The sequence below is a fragment of the Haliotis rubra genome, unplaced genomic scaffold (genome assembly GCF_003918875.1).
Source record: "Haliotis rubra isolate DU_JTF1 unplaced genomic scaffold, ASM391887v1 Scf268, whole genome shotgun sequence".
NCBI lineage: Eukaryota > Metazoa > Mollusca > Gastropoda > Lepetellida > Haliotidae > Haliotis > Haliotis rubra.
Window position 1 is genome coordinate 610,621 of NW_025766758.1, and position 19,609 is coordinate 630,229.

General features: G+C 42.3%; 1 protein-coding gene across 1 annotated transcript in view; it reads left to right on the forward strand.

Moving 5' to 3' along the window:
* LOC124280452 (putative ATP-dependent RNA helicase DHX57) overlaps positions 1 to 19,609 on the forward strand; it is a 36,591-nt gene that overhangs the window by 15,985 nt on the left and 997 nt on the right. Inside the window, 17 exon segments of the mRNA XM_046716390.1 lie at positions 5,248 to 5,381; positions 6,189 to 6,246; positions 6,649 to 6,860; positions 7,788 to 7,894; positions 8,485 to 8,594; positions 8,821 to 8,880; positions 9,207 to 9,320; positions 11,344 to 11,507; positions 13,544 to 13,620; positions 13,837 to 13,932; positions 14,453 to 14,502; positions 15,231 to 15,321; positions 16,089 to 16,184; positions 16,484 to 16,567; positions 17,871 to 17,924; positions 18,844 to 18,939; positions 19,146 to 19,260. Of these exon segments, the coding sequence (XP_046572346.1) occupies positions 5,248 to 5,381; positions 6,189 to 6,246; positions 6,649 to 6,860; positions 7,788 to 7,894; positions 8,485 to 8,594; positions 8,821 to 8,880; positions 9,207 to 9,320; positions 11,344 to 11,507; positions 13,544 to 13,620; positions 13,837 to 13,932; positions 14,453 to 14,502; positions 15,231 to 15,321; positions 16,089 to 16,184; positions 16,484 to 16,567; positions 17,871 to 17,924; positions 18,844 to 18,939; positions 19,146 to 19,260 (1,718 nt within the window).

The following is a 19,609-nucleotide window of genomic DNA, read 5'->3' on the forward strand; positions in this document are numbered from 1 at the left end:
CTTGAAATTTGACAAATTATGGATGATCATATTACATTATTGTCAGTGACTTAACGTTATGTGATATTTCTCTTTATTACCCACGTGGTCAACGAGTGGGTAGTTGCATACTAATCTCGTACGTCACACGAGTGTCATATCGCGTTGACCTGTGTCGTAACGACTTGACCTGAGATTCTAAGGATTTGATTGGATAACTGATGACCTCTCAGTTAGGTCATGTTGTGACGGAACTACTTGTTCATTCATAACAAACACGTGAATTCATTCATTCTACAACTTAGATGCATTGTGGGAATGTAAACATTGCGAACTTTGCCGTGTTGCTGTTTAATTGTGAGTCTTACTGAGACATTATATCCGTCGAAAAACATAAACGCAATGTTTCCACCAGTGATGTTACCCGAGTGAAGACGTTGCAAACCAAGAAACGGGGTGCTACGGAGTAGTTTACTGTAGGAGGCTGTACAAGAGGCGATGACAACTGACATGCATCATGACGTCGGTTACCAAGGGGACAGACGAGAATGGCGCAGTGACGTCAATACAGTGTGACGTCATGCAAAAGTGTACTTCAGAACAAAATTCTTCCGCAACCTCTTTATGAAACCGGTTTCGGTTTGAAACCATAACAATAACAAAAATACGCTATTTTGTCAATTCAATGTATGTAAGACGTGGGTAATAAATAAAATACCACACTCGGTCTCATTACATACGAATTATACGAAACTCGTGACCTTCCTATATAGGAAGGACACTTGTTTCGTATAATTCGTATGTAATGAGACCTCGTGTAGTATTCTCCATATAGACAATGACTGTGTTACGTTTGTATAAAACTCATTAACTTCTCTTACAAGGCTGTGGTATTAGCTTCTTATTTCAAGATTATTTTTCCTTATCCTGACTCATGATCTTTGCCTATCTCCCTTTCCATGCGAATGGTAGTGGAACACTTGAATCCTTTGTAGTTCCCTGAAGCGGACGTAAAAATACACTCACCCACGAGTTACCTCCCTTTTCCCGCGCAAACAGTCATGTGACCAGCCTTACTTGTCACTCTCTCCCTTTTCGCCTAAGCGGATGGTTGGGCAAGCACTGGAGTCCCGTATATGGCATATATCCTTTATATTTAGATCCTATTTATCAAAATTACGCTGTGTATGGTATTTGGCTATAACTATCATGTATTATTTGTATAAAATTTGAAGAAATTATTGTAATTTGTGTCGTGTTTCTGGAGTGACAGATTTACCCAACCGCTACTTAGAGCGCCTACCATCTTCGGAGGTGAGATAGATGAAGCAGCTAAGGAAGCTACTCACGACTCAAGGGAAGTCATAATGATCAAGTCTATAGATACTCTAGCCAACGTCATTCATCATGCTTCACAGAAATACAACAGCAAGTCGAAATATTCTGGTATCCAGAAGGCTAAGGAGAAGAAATACTCCAGCTTCAGAGGTGGGATAAGCTCTTTTCGTCGCCCATCCGGAAACTACAGAGGAAACTCAGGGAGAGGACGTACTCTAAGAGGTTTCAGAGGAGCTAGACGTTGAAATTGGGGTTCGGAACGACTGGATGCTTCCACTCCCAGCCATTCCTGTACAACCATCGACAGTGGGTGGACGTCTACAAAGGTACTGGGAAAATTGGGGAATCCTGGAGGACAACTACATCTCTCAAGTACTGCGAGAAGGGTACAGAGTGCAGATCAAGGCCACACCACCGTTAACCCTCAGACCGATGCTCTTCAACTATGCAGACGAGCAAGCAGACAAGCTACAAGAAGCCATTAACTTGCTTCTAACCAAGAATGCGGTAGAGAGAATAGATCAACATCATCTCACGCCAGGCTTCTACTCCCCAATTTTCCTAGTACCCAAGAAGAATTCCAAAGAGAAATTCAGGTTGATTTACAACATGTGGAAATTCAACCAAGACTATCTACTCAAACTGGAAAGGTTCAGAATTATCCACCTACCCCTACTCAGACTACTAATTCGTCCAGCAGATTATATGGCCAGCATAGACCTCCAGGATGCATATCTACACATCCCCATACATCCGGAATCAAGAAAATATCTACGATTCCTATTCAGAGGTCAGCACTTCCAATGGAACGTCCTACCGTTTGGAATATCGTCGTCTCAGTGGTTATTCACATGAATAACCAAGCCCATAGTGCCTACCTACATCATCGAGGTCTACGCAATGCCTTTTACCTGGACGACGGCATACAGGTTCATCAAAGTGCCAATCAACTCAGACAGCAGCTGAACTTCATAATCAAGTTGCTCACGCAACTAGGATGGCTAGTGAACCTGATGAAGTCGGAGTTGGAACCAAAACAAGATCTGCAATTCCTGGGGATAAGATTTATCACAACACAGAATCGAATTGTGACCCCAGAAGATCGTTGGGTCAAGATACAAGCCATGATTCCTCAAGCAGTCATCGCTCCGTTAACACTAAGAACATATCGGTGTCTACTCGGTCTACTAACCTCTGCACAAGACTTGACTCGCACAGGAAGGTTACAACTACGTCCATTGCAATGATTCCTGGCAAAACATCTGGACAGCGTCAACCCTATCTTGCTACCAGAAAATCTCAAAATGTACCTACTTTGGTGGACTCACAGGTTGAATGTCTGCGGAGGGACCTATTTACAAGAGCCGACCTTTGACACACATCTTTACGCAGATGCATCGCTACAGGGATGGGGTGCACATCTCAACAACCAAGTTGCATCAGGGAAGTGGTCAAAAGCAGAACAGCATCTTCACATCAATCTGCTGGAAATGAAAGCTGTGATCAACGCCGTACAACTATGATTGAGTTCGCTGAGCAACAGAATGCTGATGGTCCACACGGACAACTCTAAAGTGGCATTTGCCATAAATCGGCAAGGATCAACAAGATCACCAAGCCTACTGCAGCTCACATTCCAGTTGTTCAACATCACAGAGGATGCAAACATCTGGATAAAGGCGTGTCACATACCGGGAGCCAAGAACGTACTAGCAGACGCTATTTCCGGACCACTACACCCGTCATCCACGGAATGGATGCTCCATCCAGAAGCGTTCCGGCTCATTATAAGGAAAATAGGATCCCCATGCATAGACCTGTTCGCCACGAGGTTCAACAAACAACTACAGACGTTTGTCTCACCAGTACCAGACCCCCAAGCCTGGGCAACAGATGCACTGAGTATATCATGGGAAGGACTAAATGCATACGCATTTCCACCTCCGATCTTACTACCGAAAGTACTGTTGAAGATCAAACAGACACAAACGCTACAACTGACATTGGTCGCGCCCTATTGGCCAGCAAGAGTCTGGTTCCTAGACCTAATAGAAGATCTCGGAAGTCCAATCCTCAAACTACCAGAATGGCCAAACCTACTCAGACATCCGCACACCAAGGAAGTCCACAGGAACCCAACATTGTTCCAGCTACACGTGTGGACCATATCAAAACCTGTCTGAAGAAAAGAGGATACTCTGCCAGAGCAGCAAAAGCAGTAATCTTAGCGTTACGCAGAGCTACTCGCAATTTGTATGACAACAAATGGCAGAAATTTGAACAATATGCAAGGCGGAGAGGCTTCACAGCTATGAAAGCTTCTGAAAGGTTCGACATTATCCACATATCTGGCAGCCATCAGTACAGTCGTCACTATGAAGTCAGGCATCAAATTGACGAAAGTACCATAATTACTTGCTCTGCTGTGATCTTTTAAACTGGAGGACCAGCAAAAGAAATTCAGAGCACCAGCCTGGGATCTGAATGTAATTCTACGACATCTCATGAGCGATGCCTACAAACCTCTACAACAGACTACGTTTGAGCTACTCACACAGAAAACTCTGTTCCTACTTGCCCTAGCCACGAGAGCTCGAATGTTTGAGATACATGCGCTAGACTTTGGACGAACTAGATTCGACACGGGGCACCGTGCTGCAGTACATCTAGGACTTAGATGGGACTTTATTGCAAAGAATCAACTACCTGGTCAACCAGATAGACAGTTCCATGTGCCAGCGCTATCTACGATCCTCGGATCAGAGGACACCCATGACATATCCTTGTGTCCTGTCAGAGCCTCGAACATATATCTTCAAAAGACTAAAACAAGGAGAAGAAAATTCAAGCGCCTATTCATCCCCTTGTCAATGGAGACATCAGTGGAGGTCTCAAGAACGAACATATTGTTTTGGATGAGAGCCGTTACTATAAGAGCCTACAAAGCAGCAGGATTAGAACCTCCAAGAGCTTCCAACCCACACGAAGTCAGCGCACTGGCGTCAACACTCGCTCTGCATGGAAATTGCTCTATATCATCAATTATGGAGGGCTGCTTCTGGAAGTCAGATATGGTGTTTGCCAACCACTACCTCCGATACATAGCCAACGAAGACGTCTCAGGCATTCACCAGTTTGGGCCTCTTGTTGTAGCACAACAACTCTAGACTAGACAGTCTAGACTAGGCTAGCATGAGTGATTAAGACTCTGTACGGGTAAAGATCTTACCTGTACGTAAAGGGGGTCACAACTCATTTATGATAAAGATCTTATCATAATCTATGGGTTGTTATAGATAACTAGTAAAAAGAAGATACTAGTATATCTTAAGCCACATGAATCTAAAAGATTCACTTGTCTGAGAGAGAAGTAAGACAAGATTGTGGTCCCCCCGAGTTATAACGGAAGTTGGAAGAATAGGATCTAGGAAATGCCGTTACGCAGTTCCCATGGTGTGTGTGTGTGTGTGGGGGGATACAGGACGTATCTATGGACAGCTGTTGAATCCAGGAAGTGGCTTGACCCACCACCAATCCGTAGGATTCTATAAGCAAAGATCATGAGTCAGGATAAGGAAAAATATGTAATTTTTAAAGTAAAATTGATATTTTATATTTATCCTGACTCATGAGGAGAAGCCCTCCCAACCTCCCCGCTGGAAACACTTCGGATTTCACAGTAGATCCAGGTGCATGGGCAGAAAATCAGGAGAGAGTGACAAGTAAGGCTGGTCACATGACTGTTTGCGCGGGAAAAGGGAGGTAACTCGTGGGTGAGTGTATTTTTACGTCCGCTTCAGGGAACTACAAAGGATTCAAGTGTTCCACTACCATTCGCATGGAAAAGGGAGATAAGCAAAGATCATGAATCAGGATAAGTATAAAATATCAAGTTTACTTAATAAATTACATTTTTCAATGTCATTTCAGTGACTTTCTAATAATGATATTGCGTAACCTCTTGCGAGTCCGACCTGACCTCAAAGTTATACTGATGAGTGCGACCTTGAATGCTGATCTGTTTTCTCACTACTTCAAGGAGTGCCCAGTCCTGGAGATTCCTGGTAGGTTAACCAGTTAAAAGATTACATACAGGATATTTTAATATGAAAAGTCTTTCCATGAAAACATATGTCCTAATGCAAACGATTCTTTTACCATCATTACCCAAGATAATGTTTGCTTCTCTTTTTCAATCACAGTAACCGCAACTAAGAAGACAATGTAGCATACAGAGAGCTATTATGAATTTATGATGTACCCACTTGGACAGAAACCTTCCAGTCAATATATCACAATATATATTGCAATATCTCTTGAATTATTGCAATATATCGTAATATGAGAATCAGGGCAATATCCAGCCCTACTTTATGTTGAGCCTTGATCATTCACCTGGAAAATTATGCAGGACTACCCTGTCATGTATTCTGAGAAATAGCTTCAAAAGTTGATGAACCTGTCGTTTCTGCTTTGTTCGGCATTCAAGAGAGTAACCAACAAAGCATACAGTTGGTAATGGAAAACAGGTTTTTGTTTATTACTTAGAGCAATGAAGAATCTTTCACTGATTTCTACCTCAAAGTTATATCTAAAGTGAAATCTACATTGAATTGTCGGTCTTCGCAAGAAACAAGAAGTTGTTATACATAACGTTGTTTACTTTGTTATTGTTGTGTCTTGCTTCACTTCCTCAACATGCAGCTGCTTGCGGAAGCCTGGGCCTAGATATTCGAAGGTCTCTTAGCGTTAAGATAGTTGTAACTGCCATACAGTTACATTAACTTACGACGATCTTAGCGCTGAGAGAGCTTTGAAAATCTAGGCCCTGGACTTTAACATGTGTTAAACACATGTCTATTTGTTGTCAGGGAGAACCTTCCCAGTTGACCAGTTCTTCTTGGAAGATGCCATTGAATATACCGGTAAGTAGAGGCACTTCATTCATTGTCATGGCAGATACTGCTTATTTTCATCAATGAGATGTAAACTTTACGAAAAAGTTATTGTCATGGTTTGGGGTTAATGCAAGTTGTTATTTCTTGTCCATCATCATTGAAAGAAGTAATACTTGACCCAGTTATCAGGTTGATTGCATGCTTTTGTTTGTCAGTGGTGGGAAAAACTGATCAGAATATGATTTATCAATAACTGGATTGTCTGGTCCCAACATGATTATTTTTAGGGGGCTGTCATATAATTTAAGAAGATTGTGGTCAGTTTCTGACCTGTGTTATTGCACCACTCAATTGAGGATTATTGTCATGTGAAATGAAGCAGTTACATCTATTGCCTTGAATCAATGCATGACGATTAGGATTACAATTGCAGGTTCGTTATGGAAGAGAATTCTGCCTTTGCCCGTCCAATCAAGCGAAGCAATGCCATGCGTGCCCAGCCAGGTAGAGGTCAAGGTCGTATATCGGTAGATGACATTCATGATGAACTGGAGGAGATCGGAAACACTGTGATGGTGGAGCCAGCCAAGGACAACATCAGAGATGATAACCTCTCAGTCAAGCAACTCTTCTACAGATACAGTGGTACGAATCTGAATAAACATATTTACAACCTCTCAGTCAAGCATCTCTTCTACAGATACAGTGGTATGAATCTGAATAAACATATTTACAACCTCTCAGTCAAGCATCTCTTCTACAGATACAGTGGTACGAATCTGAATAAACATATTTACAACCTCTCAGTCAAGCAACTCTTCTAAAGATACAGTGGTACGAATCTGAATAAACATATTTACAACCTTTCAGTCAAGCAACTCTTCTACAGATACAGTGGTACTAATCTGAATAAACATATTTACAACCTTTCAGTCAAGCAACTCTTCTACAGATACAGTGGTACGAATCTGAATAAACATATTTACAACCTTTCAGTCAAGCAACTCTTCTACAGATACAGTACAACCTCTCAATCACAACTCGAATCTGGATGAATAAACATATTTACAACCTCTCAGTCAAGCAATCTCTTCTACAGATACAGTGGTACGAATCTGAATAAACATATTTACAACCTCTCAGTCAAGCATCTCTTCTACAGATATAGTGGTATGAATCTGAATAAACATATTTACAACCTCTCAGTCAAGCATCTCTTCTACAGATATAGTGGTATGAATCTGAATAGTTGTGAAAAGTTGTGGTAATAGAATCCATGGGGATTCCAAGTCCTGTGGATTGTAAAACTGATAGATTGTAAGAAATGACTTAATGATTCGGCACCTATTGGTGGAAGCGTTCGCTCGTCACGCCAAAGACCTGGGTTTGATTCCTCACATGGCTACAATGTGTAAAGCCCATTTCTGGTGTTCCCTGCTGTGATATTCTGGAATATTGCTAAAAGCGGCATAAAACTGAAACTCACTGATTTACTCACTTAATGGTTTGGATGGTCAGGCTGACTGCAGTGTAACTCAACATTCACTTTGTTTTCTCATCAATTTGTTCTAGAATACCGCAAGTCCACTATCAAAGCTATGGCTATTATGGACATGGAGAAGATCAACTATGACCTCATTGTAGCTATACTGGAGTGGATTGTGGATGGGAAACATGAGGTAAGCCACTTGAAACTCACTGAGATAGGTTAATGCTGCTTGAAAATTTGTAACCATAAACAAAACATATCATAGTGATATTGTAATGTATTGACGGTGATTGTAGAATGAATCATAACTGATCACTGAAGATAGGAACTATATGTTCATATAGTATTGTGTTATTACACAGCTCATACAGTAGATACAGTACAACAGACATATACAGGTTTGCAGCATCCATTGCTTTAAAGGGGCGGTGGGGTAACCTAGTGTTTAAAGTGTTTACTTGTCACGCTGAAGACGCGGGTTTGAAGACGCTAAAGCGTTTGCACGTCATCCCGAAGACTCGTGTGCCCACATGGGCACAATGTGTGAAGCCCATTTCTGGTGTCCCATGTTGTGATATTGCTGGAATATTGCTAAAAGCGATGTAAAACCAAACTCCTTACTCAATCATCCATTGCTTTAAAAAATATATGAACTCCAGTGGTAATATGGACATTGAAATACCTTCCTGTTGTTGCAAAGATGTTGAGAATTGTCAATGAGAGGTTATTGGACAAAATTTGTCCTGTTTTCAATGCTTGTGTTGTAAACTTTACTTTCAGTATCGCAAAGATGGAGCTGTTTTAATCTTCTTGCCTGGTTTTGCTGAGATACAGACTTTGTATGACATGCTGATGACAAGCAAAGAGTTTGGGAGCAGGAATAGGGGCAGGTGAGTGTGAGCATGGACAAGGGGAAGTGTGTGGGAACAGGAAGTGGGGCAGTGTGTGTGAACAGGAAGTGGGGGAGCTAGTGGGAACACAGATATGTGATATATTTAAGGCCAATAACACTTTTAATGAGATAATTAGGCAATTATCTCCATTATTTTATCATTGCAATTTCTTGGAGCTTTTGAAAGCATAGTATAAATGAGTTCTCACACCTCCTTTGTTCAGATACAAGATAGTGCCTCTTCATTCATCTTTATCCAGTGAGGATCAGCATGCTGTGTTTTCGTGAGTATGATATCTGAAACCCTTCATGAATATTATTCTTGAGATAGAATTTATGTTTTTCAGTGTAAGTAATAGCTAAAGAACAGATTTCAAGTGTAGACATATTATTGAAAAGTTCTGATACTTTGCTTTGTATGATACTATTGGGATCATTGTTGGAACATAATGAGCAGAGTGCTGACCTCTGACAGTATCCCTTGGGTTCAAGTCACTCAACTGACTTGGTTGTACTCCATGGTCTTTCTGCACTGTTCTCATGTGATTCATGTAGGTAAAGTGATCTATTAAGACTGTAAATTGTGAGACTCAGTATGTTACTGTTTCAGTCGACCCCGAGAAGGTGTCACTAAAATTGTGATATCCACCAACATAGCGGAGACATCCATCACTATCGATGATGTTGTGTATGTCATTGATGCAGGGAGGATGAAGGAGAAGAGGCAAGTACAGAATGTGTTATAATAAAATCCCATCCTCTGTATCTCCAGGGTTTGCAGTTTGGTGAACCTACCCTTAGTAGCAGTACCCGTGAAGATTTGGGTTAGAATTAAAATATTGATCTTCAGCAACGCATGCTTGTCTTAAGAGGCGACTAACGGGATCGGGTGGTCAGGCTCGCTGACTTGGTTGACACATGTCATCGGTTCCCAGTTGCATAGATCGGTGCTCATTATGTTCATCACTGGATTGTCTGGTCCAGACTGATTATTTACAGACCGCCAACATATAGCTGGAATATTGCTTAGTGCGGCATAAAACAACCCCAATGACCTAAAGGGGCAGCGGGATAGCCTAGTGGTTAAAGCGTTTGCACGTCATCAGCGTTTGCACATCATCAGCGTTTGCAGACATGGGTACAATGTGTGAAGCCCATTTGTGGTGTCCCCCGCCTTGATATTACTAAAAGCGGCATAAAACCATACTCACTCACTCACTCACACACTCCAATGACCTCATGTTTCATTTCACAGACAATAATAGTTTTCAGTGTATGGCATTGTAAATATACTGAACATCATTGAAAATGCACCACTTATAAAAGTTCAGATTATTAAAAGCACGTGTAAGGAATTGATATTTTTGGAGTGGATAATAACAGATGAACGACTGACAAAAAACAACAACACAGAAAAGACACTCATTCATTGAAATGTTCCACAGTCACAAAGGATCAAACACACGTGGGTCAAATCGAAAAGTCAATATCGCGTGTGACCGCCATTTGCATTGACACATGCAGTTCAACGTGTCCTCATTGAGTCAATAAGCGTGATAATACTGCAAGGAAAGTCTTGTTGTGTGTGCCCGTGCGTTGTCCTGTTGAAGAGTATGGACATCTTGGTGGTGATTGAAGACGGATATGATGTTATTCTGAAGTATCTGCTCACAGTAATAAAGGGCATTAACTCTCCCTTGACAGACATGAAGGCAGTCCTGTGATTGTAATTTATTCCACCCCAGACCATGACACTCCCACCACCCAAAGGTCTGTCTGAACCACACACTCATCAGCATAACGTTCACCACGTCTACGCCAAACACGTAATCTGCCGTCAGCATTATGTAGATGAAGACGTGACTCGTCAGTGACTACCACACCATGCCATTGTTGTAACCTTTACTGAAAATGCCTGCTAGCCCATTGTATACGCTCATTACGGTGTCTGTCAGTCAGAATTGGTCCAACGTAAGGACGTTGAGCATGGAGCCCTGTAGTGTGTAGACGGCGTCGCATGGAGTCGGTGCTGATGACCCCACGTGAACCTTGAACTAGTGCAGCAGTCCTGGCAGTCGGCAGTGTTCAATCACTGATATGGACATGGTCAATATGGCGATCCTGATGGAGCATCATAACACGTTGTTGCCAAGGTAATTGAAGGTCACGGGTGCTGCCTGTCTACTGATGTCGTCTATGAAGCCTAATGATGGTGGAGTGGCCAAGTCCAAGTTGTCGTGCAATATCCCTGCTGCTGGTGCCAACCTGAATCATGCCTAGTGCACGCCCCTTTCGTGAGGTGTTAACCTCGGCATCTCTGTCCTCGTTTCACAATGAGAATCGGTTCTCATACACCTGCTTTTAATGTCACAGTCAGTATGAGTTCAGAATGAAATTTGGGCTTTTTTCATGGCGTGGCTGCATGTTGATGCATTTTGGAATTAAGAGTCATACTGTGGACAGGAATTTGTTTCTAAAGCATTTTTTCAACTGGACATGCCCTTCGACTTCATGTTAGTTATATTCATTGATCATTGTCATGCTGAAATCCATCTTGATGAAAATATGGACAATTTTAGACTGGTGCGTTTTCAGTGATGTTCAGTATATAAGGAGTGAGGTATTGTCACATAATGCATATTAAACTTATTTATGCATGAAATTTGTGGCTATTATTGTTGATAGTATTGGGTTAATGCTGATGATTCTAAGAGGTCATCAACAATACTGCAATGTTGTCTGTACAGGTATGACTCCTGCAAGGGGATGGAGAGTTTGGAGATGGTGTGGGTGTCTCGTGCCAACGCCCTACAGAGGAAAGGTCGAGCAGGTCGTGTGGCATCGGGTGTCTGCTTCCATCTCTTCACACAACACAGATTTGAACATCACCTCCGCCCTCAACCCATACCTGGTCAGTTAGTAAGAGTACATTGTCTACCTGTATGTACCTGTATGCACCTGGTCTGTTAGTGAGAGGACAATGTGTTCCTGTATGTACCTGGTCAGTTAGTGATGGTACATTATGTACTTGTATGTAATTGTATCACTATGTAATTGTATGTAATTGGATGTACCTGGTCAGTTAGTGACAGTACATTGTGTACCTGTACGTACCTGGTCAATTAGTGATGGTACATTATGTACCTGTATGTACCTGGTCAATTAGTGATGGTACATTATGTACCTGTATGTACCTGGTCTGTTAGTGAGAGTACAATGTGTACTGTGTACCTGTATGTAATTGTATGTAATTGGATGTACCTGGTCAGTTAGTGACAGTACATTGTGTACCTGTATGTACCTGGTCAATTAGTGATGGTACATTGTGTACCTGTATGTACTTGTATGTACCTGGTCAGTTAGTGATGGTACATTGTGTACCTGTATGTACCTGTTATACCTGTATCTATCTGTAGGTACCTGTTAAGTGACTGGGCTCTGTGTAATGTTATTGTGAATTGTGTATTTGCATGTCAGTTGATGAGAGTACATTATCCTCCTGTATGTACCTATATCTATCTGTACCTGATAAGTGAGTGAGGGTTGTATGATGGTAATAGTAAATTGAGTACCTGTATGTATGTGTATGGACCTGATCAGGTAATAAATAAGGCTTGTTAAGTGGTAGTGATATTGTACCTGATTTACCTTGCAAGTCCTAGTAGACTTATCTGAAGAACTTCCTCTAGCCTGGTAGTTTGCTCATCGTGTAGATGACCCAGGTTTGACTTTCGATACTGGCGCAGTGTATGCAGGTATGGTTATGGGCAATATTAGAATATGTGTACAATATAGGATGGATATGGATGGAGATATGATGGTTAGAGATAGGGTGGGTAGGGATGGGATAGGATGGTTAGAGATGGTGGGTAGGGATGGGATAGGATGGTTAGAGATGGGTGGGTAGGGATGGGATAGGATGGTTAGAGAGATGGTGGGTAGGGATGGGATAGGATGGTTAGAGAGATGGGTGGGTAGGGATGGGATAGGATGGTTAGAGATAGGGTGGGTAGGGATGGGATAGGATGGTTAGAGACAGAGTGGGTAGGGATGGGATAGGATGGTTAGAGAGATAGGGTGGGTAGGGATGGGATAGGATGGTTAGAGATAGGGTGGGTAGGGATGGGATAGGATGATTAGAGATAGGGTGGGTAGGGATGGGATAGGGTGATTAGAGATAGGGTGGGTAGGGATGGGATAGGGATGGTTAGAGATAGAGGGTGGGGTAGGGATGGGATAGGGTGATTAGAGATAGGGTGGGTAGGGATGAGATATGATTGTGAGAGATAGGGTGGGTAGGGATGAGATATGATTGTTAGAGATAGGATGGGTAGGGATGGGATAGGATGATTAGAGATAGGGTGGGTAGGGATGGGATAGGGTGATTAGGATAGGGTGGGTAGGGATAGGAATGGATGGTTAGAGATAGGTGGGTAGGGATGGGATAGGATGGTTAGAGATAGAGTGGGTAGGAATGGGATAGGATGGTTAGAGATAGGGTGGAGTAGGTATGAGATATGATTGTTAGAGATAGGGTGGGTAGGGATTAGATATGATTTGTTGATAGATTGGGTTAGGGATGGGATAGGATGGTTAGAGATAGGGTGGGTAGGGATAGGAATTGATGGTTGGGATAGGAATTGAGTAGGGATGGGATAGGCAGGCTTAGATATAGGGTGGGTAGGGATAGGAATGGATGGTTAGAGATAGGGTGGGTAGGGATGGGATAAGGTGGTTAGAGAGAGGGTGGGTAGGGATAGGAATGGATGGTTAGAGATGTGGGTGGGTAGGGATGCGATAGGGTGGGTAGGGATGGAGATAGGATGGGTAGAGATAGTGTGGGTAGGGATGGGGTGAGGATTGGTACAGATAGGATGGGTAGAGAAAGATTTACAAGTTTAAAGACAACTGACTTTAGAGTCTCACTGTCCAAGCATGTCTTTTCAGAGATACAGCGGGCACCTCTTGAACAGATTGTCCTGAGGATCAAGATGCTTCCCTTATTTAAAAAACATGGAATACAGGTAACATTGTGTTACATTTTCATGATCATGTAATTAAAACAAATCAGGACGACAGAAAATCGTTAAAATAGAAATGATGATGTTAGTCATTCATATTTGACACAGTACTATTTGCTAAAACAGATCCCTTTAATCATTTCGTCTTCAAATGTCTAAATGAGGCAATATATACGTATTCGTGAAATGATATGAGGAGTCACTGTTCTATCTATGTAGGAGGTGCTCGAGAGCCTGCTAGAACCTCCTAAGGAGGATGCCATCCTCAATGCTATCAAAAGACTGCAAGATCTTGGTGCACTCGATGACCTACAGGTAACAGGAACACTCTTGTTCACTCTTTTCCAGTGAAGTTGATTGTGCTCAGTTTTGTCTTCAAAGTGTTTCGATAATCTTGAGTGTCAGTCCAACTGATTAATTCACCCTCAAACAATGAAATCATTATGGCATGCTCATAGACATTTTGGTTTTATCTGAGTGTAACGATTGTGGACTAAAATGAACATTCAGTAGCATATCGTCATCATTGAGTAATGGAATGACTTTGAAATAAGACCATAACTTTTAGGTATGCTGGTCGGGATCGAAAAAAGTGTGATTGTACTCAGCAGTCAGGTCTTCCAATTCATGTTCCATTAATAATGACCTTTGTACATGATACTGTTAGTCTGTTGAAACATTGAATCCATTTTCACCATAAACTGAATACTGATAATTTACACTTGAACTCAGACTTTCCTTACAACTTGTTCATATGTAGAAAGCATTTGCTTGGAATTAACTTGCAATTGCATTTGTTTGATCACAAACTGACAATATAAAATCTATTTTCAAGGACCTTACTCCTCTAGGCTACCATGTCGGATCATTGCCAGTTGATGTTCGGTAAGTCACTTAGTCCCTGTGTTTTGTGTGTATGCAGCGACAGGGAAATAGTATCTGTTAATATCATCTTAACCTTGGGTGATGTCATGGATGTTCTTGATTAGAACAGGGCCCAAGCAACTTGTGCTGATCATAAGAGGTGCCCAAATGGATTGGGCGGTTACGGCATATAGTCAGTTTCTTGGTTGATGGTGTGTCATTGTGTGGAATGTAGCTCAAAGTATTGATCTGTGGAATTATTTAAGAGCTGGTTTCATGTAGCTGGAATATTATAACAAACCAACCATGTGTAATTTTGCAGTATTTACATGGATACCTAATAAACAGTGTTTTACCCTGTAGTGAGTGCATATGAATGCAGTATATATTTGGGAACGATTTTGTATGTGCTGCAACTTCCTATGGAACATATCTCAGCTTCCTTGATCCTAATGTTAGGGGTTATACCAGTAATCTGTGGGAGGCATGGTTGGTGCAATCATCTTCTATGATTAAATTTGTTGTGTAGTGTTGTGGCCTTTGCCAATGCCAGATCTGCTGAATGGGTTTGAATGTTTAAAGTTGTAGGGATTAGTATCTTGTTTTGTCAACTCCTTACCAATGCTTGTGGTGTCACTAAAGTGATGGACGTCTGTTACCTGGCATACTTAGGTGTTTCAACCTGTATACACCATATTGAAATGAAACAGTTTCTTGGCATTGTCACTCACTCTGTGTTGTGCTGACAGAATCGGGAAGCTGATGCTGTTTGGTGCCATCTTCCGTTGTCTGGATGCTGCTCTCACTATAGCTGCAACACTCAGCTCCAAGTCACCATTTGTAAGTAATGCATTGACTGTTTATATATCTGAGGCTATTATGATAACAGCTGGATCAGACATAGGGATATGCTATGTCAAGACGGCTGACAGGTAATCTAAGGAACTGAGCAGTGTTACCTCTAGTTACAAGTATTATCTAAGCATCAAGTGAATGATGATAAATGCACAGGTGTTAGGCTATACCATGAAGCATAAATCACATCAAGGGGTAGTGAATGTTGTATGATGCGTAAAATTTGGCTTATCTATGGTCAGTAATTTACTTAGCTGACTGATTTCATTTCAGGGATAAAACATAGATCGGTCGATGCAGCCAATATATTGAGTCAGTCTAACATATCAATGTTAACAGGGGTGGAAATAACTTTAAAATTGCTAGTGTACACCGGTACAGTGGCACATGTAAAATCACTTGCCCTGATAATTTTTCCTCTATACCGGCCGATTTTCTTGTTGATTGTTTAAATAAACAACATAATTAACATTGGAAAGTCAACTGGACATTGGTACAGCGTGATATACAAATTTGCTTGCCCGACTGGAAAAAACACTGGACTCGGGTGTCGGGCAATGGGTTTTTTCCACCCTTGGTTAAATGTCTGAAGCCCAGTGTCTCGTGTATGGTGCTGTGATATTGCTGGAATATTGCAAAAAAGGTGTGAGCTCTTTATATATATATATATTCATTTCTAAAGGAAATGCTGATTGCTATTGACTGTTGAAATGAAAGTATGAATCTGTACAACTGGCGCGCTGTTGTTTTAGGTTTCTCCATTTGACAAGAGGGATGAAGCCGACAAAAAGAAGCTGGACTTCGCTGTGGGCAATTCTGACCACTTGACCATGTTGAATGCTTACATGGTGAGTTGTGTAGTGTATATGGTTTATGGGCATTACTCTCCCCATGGGGATGTTTCAGGAAGTGTTGAATCTTGCTTCAAGAGAAAAATATGCAACAATAACTGATCCAGTTCTTTTTGTGCTGCGGAAACCAAACAGCAGATCTGTTTTCTGTTGTTCTGTTCTGATAAACCATAATCCCACTCATATTTTGTCTTCTACTAAAACCTCAGTTTATGAATCCTATGTATTGTGCAAAGGCCATTGTGTTTCATTTGTTTTTCCTAAGGCAGCTGGAATATGATATTTCTTCTTTACAGGGCTGGATCGATGCAAAGGAAAGAGGTTCACATGCCCAGTATGTCTTCTGTCGGGAGAACTTCCTGTCCATGAAATCACTGCAGGTAAGTTAACATCTCCCTGTATTGTTTGATGAAGTCAGGGTCATGTCCCATTAGTCATACCCCCACTAGTCATACCCCCAATAGTCATACACCCACTAGTCATACCCCCACTAGTCATACACCCACTAGTCATACACCCACTAGTCATACACCCACTAGTCATACACCCACTAGCCATACCCCCATTAGTCATTCGCCCACTAGTCATACCCACATTAGTCATACCCACACTAATCATACCCCCATTAGTCATACGCCCACTAGTCATACCCCCATTAGTCATACCCACACTAGTCATACCCACACTAATCATACCCCCATTAGTCATACCCACACTAGTCATACCCCCACTAGTCATACCCCCAGTAGTCATACCCCCAGTAGTCATACAGTAAATGAGGGATTAATTAAAACAACAACAGGCATATACCCTTTGCGCAAAATGGACTAGCCCGCTTGAGAGCTTGAGGTTAGTTTAATCTCTAACACTGAGAATGCCACAGTCTGTGGAAATGAAAACATATAAATGAATGTTATTAAAGTAATTACAATGTTATTACATTGAAGTTATATGAACATAATACACCACAACTGAAAATTGCAAAATCAAGGGATTCATTCCAAAAAACAAAAACTTAAAACACACCTATTCAGACAATGTTTTAGCTTTGAATCGTCGAAACAAAGGTAGTTGTTGGTGCAGTCAACCATACCATATGTTGTTTTAACCCGTATGACTAGTGGGACGTATGACTAATGGGAGGACACCGAAGTCAGAGTAGGGCTAAAGTTATCTGTTGATTGTGTTTTGTTTCATGATACATGATATAAACATGGTATGATAAAAATGTGATTGATGATATGACACATGATACATAATATGAAACATGATATGAAATTAGATGTGAAACAAGATGTGATGCACAATTTGACACGCGATAAAAGACATGATGTGATACAAAAGTTTGATACACAGTATGAAACATGAGGTGTTATTTTGAAACTCAACACGTGTCTGTCAAGGATCTGATCTAAGACAAACTGCTCTCAATCCAATCAAGTTGGTGTTGCAGCAAGAAGCAGTTAAAGTGTTCTCAATAGAGCTGGAGTTGGGGGTGCCTCTGGACAGGAATTGATGAAATAAAATAACCATATTGTGATAGTGTGAATTTACTTTGTTAACCATATTATGACAGTATGAATGTAGTTTGTCTTGTTCTTGCTGCATCTATGATGAAGGTTGCACTATTTTCTATGACCATTGTCAGATACATGTGAAGTCTTTGTGAAAATCTGTTTGAAGATGCTGTGCAGTTTGAAGCAGCAGTTTGTGGAGCTGTTGTCCGATATTGGGTTTGTTGGGTGACACTGAGAAGGAGGGTGACGGACTGAGATGGACGTTGGAGGAGAGGAGGCATCCCAGATGGGAGTAGTGTTTGTGAAGGAGATGGAGTGTTGGAGGCCGGACAGTAGAGATGGAGGTGGAGGCCACAGGAGGAGGTGAGTGTGTCAGATGGTGAGGTAGTGTTTGTGAAGGAGGGGTGACACTGAGGGATGTGGAGAGGGCATCCCCCGGAGTGTTGGGAGCCACAGGACAGGAGGTGAGGTGAGGGATGGAGTGTTGGAGGCCACAGGACGGGAGGAGGTGAGTGTGTCAGATGGTGAGGTAGTGTTTGTGAAGGAGGGGGTGACACTGAGGGTCGTGGAGAGGGCATCCGGACACGGGAGGGAGGGATGGAGTGTTGGAGGCCACAGGACAGGAGGTGAGTGTGTCAGATGGTGAGGTAGTGTTTGTGAAGGAGGGGTGACACTGAGGGGCGTGGAGAGACACAGGAGGGAGGGAGGAGTGTTGGAGGCCACAGGGAGGAGGCATCTCGGACGGGAGGGAGGGATGGAGTGTTGGAGGCCACAGGACAGGAGGTGAGTGTGTCAGATGGTGAGGTAGTGTTTGTGAAGGAGGGGGTGACACTGAGGGTCGTGGAGAGGGCATCCCGGACGGGGCATCTACAGGACAGGAGGGAGTGGATGGAGTGTTGGAGGCCACAGGACAGGGAGGTGAGGTGTGTCAGATGGTGAGGTAGTGTTTGTGTGAAGAGGGGCGTGGAGAGGGGTGACAGGACGGGGAGGGAGTGCTGGAGAGCCACAGGCAGGAGGGAGAGTGTCAGATGGTCTGGAGTGTTTGGAAGGAGGGAGTGACACTGAGGCTGGAGAGGGCATCAGGACAGGAGGAGGGGGAGGAGGCCACAGGACAGGAGGTGAGTGTGTCAGATGGTGAGGTAGTGTTTGTGAAGGAGGGAGTGACACTGAGGGATGTGGAGAGGGCATCCCGGACAGGAGGGAGGGATGGAGTGTTGGAGGCTACAGGACAGGAGGTGAGTGTGTCAAATGGTCTGGTAGTGTTTGTGAAGAAGGGGGTTAGACTAAAAGACATGAAAAGTTAGCTCCGACCTGAGCTGAAGCCCATTCCAGGCGTCCCGTGTCATGACATTGCTGGAATTTTGCTAAAAGTGGCGTAAAACAATACCCACTCACTCAGGACCAAACCAAGGAACTGTCTTGATATTTGCTTGTGTTACAGGCCAATGTTAACTCTAAGAACTGGAAACTTGTGTCAGCAGTGCTAGTTGGCGCCTTGTACCCAAATGTCGTCCAGATCCTCGTCCCTGAGACCCGGTACAGTCAGAGCAGTGGAGGTATGACATCGTCCACAGAATCACTCTTAAGTTATGTTTTACACTTCAAGCTGTGTTTTTAACTTCCAAATCTGTCTTTGTCTAGTGGCACTTGAATGATTATTGTTTCTTTGCAAATTCTCTGGTTAGGTTGGAAAAAAAACATAACACTGTATAGATTGATGATTTGAATACACTGATTTACAGACAAGTATCTATTGTACAGTTTTATTGTTTGAATGAGCCCCTATTCAGATATAATCTGATGTTCACCATTACACTGTTGCTGTTTGCGTATACATGTATTTCTTTCTAAGCAGCCTGTGTGGTTCCTTCAGATTACAGTGACATCACACATCTGTCAGTGACC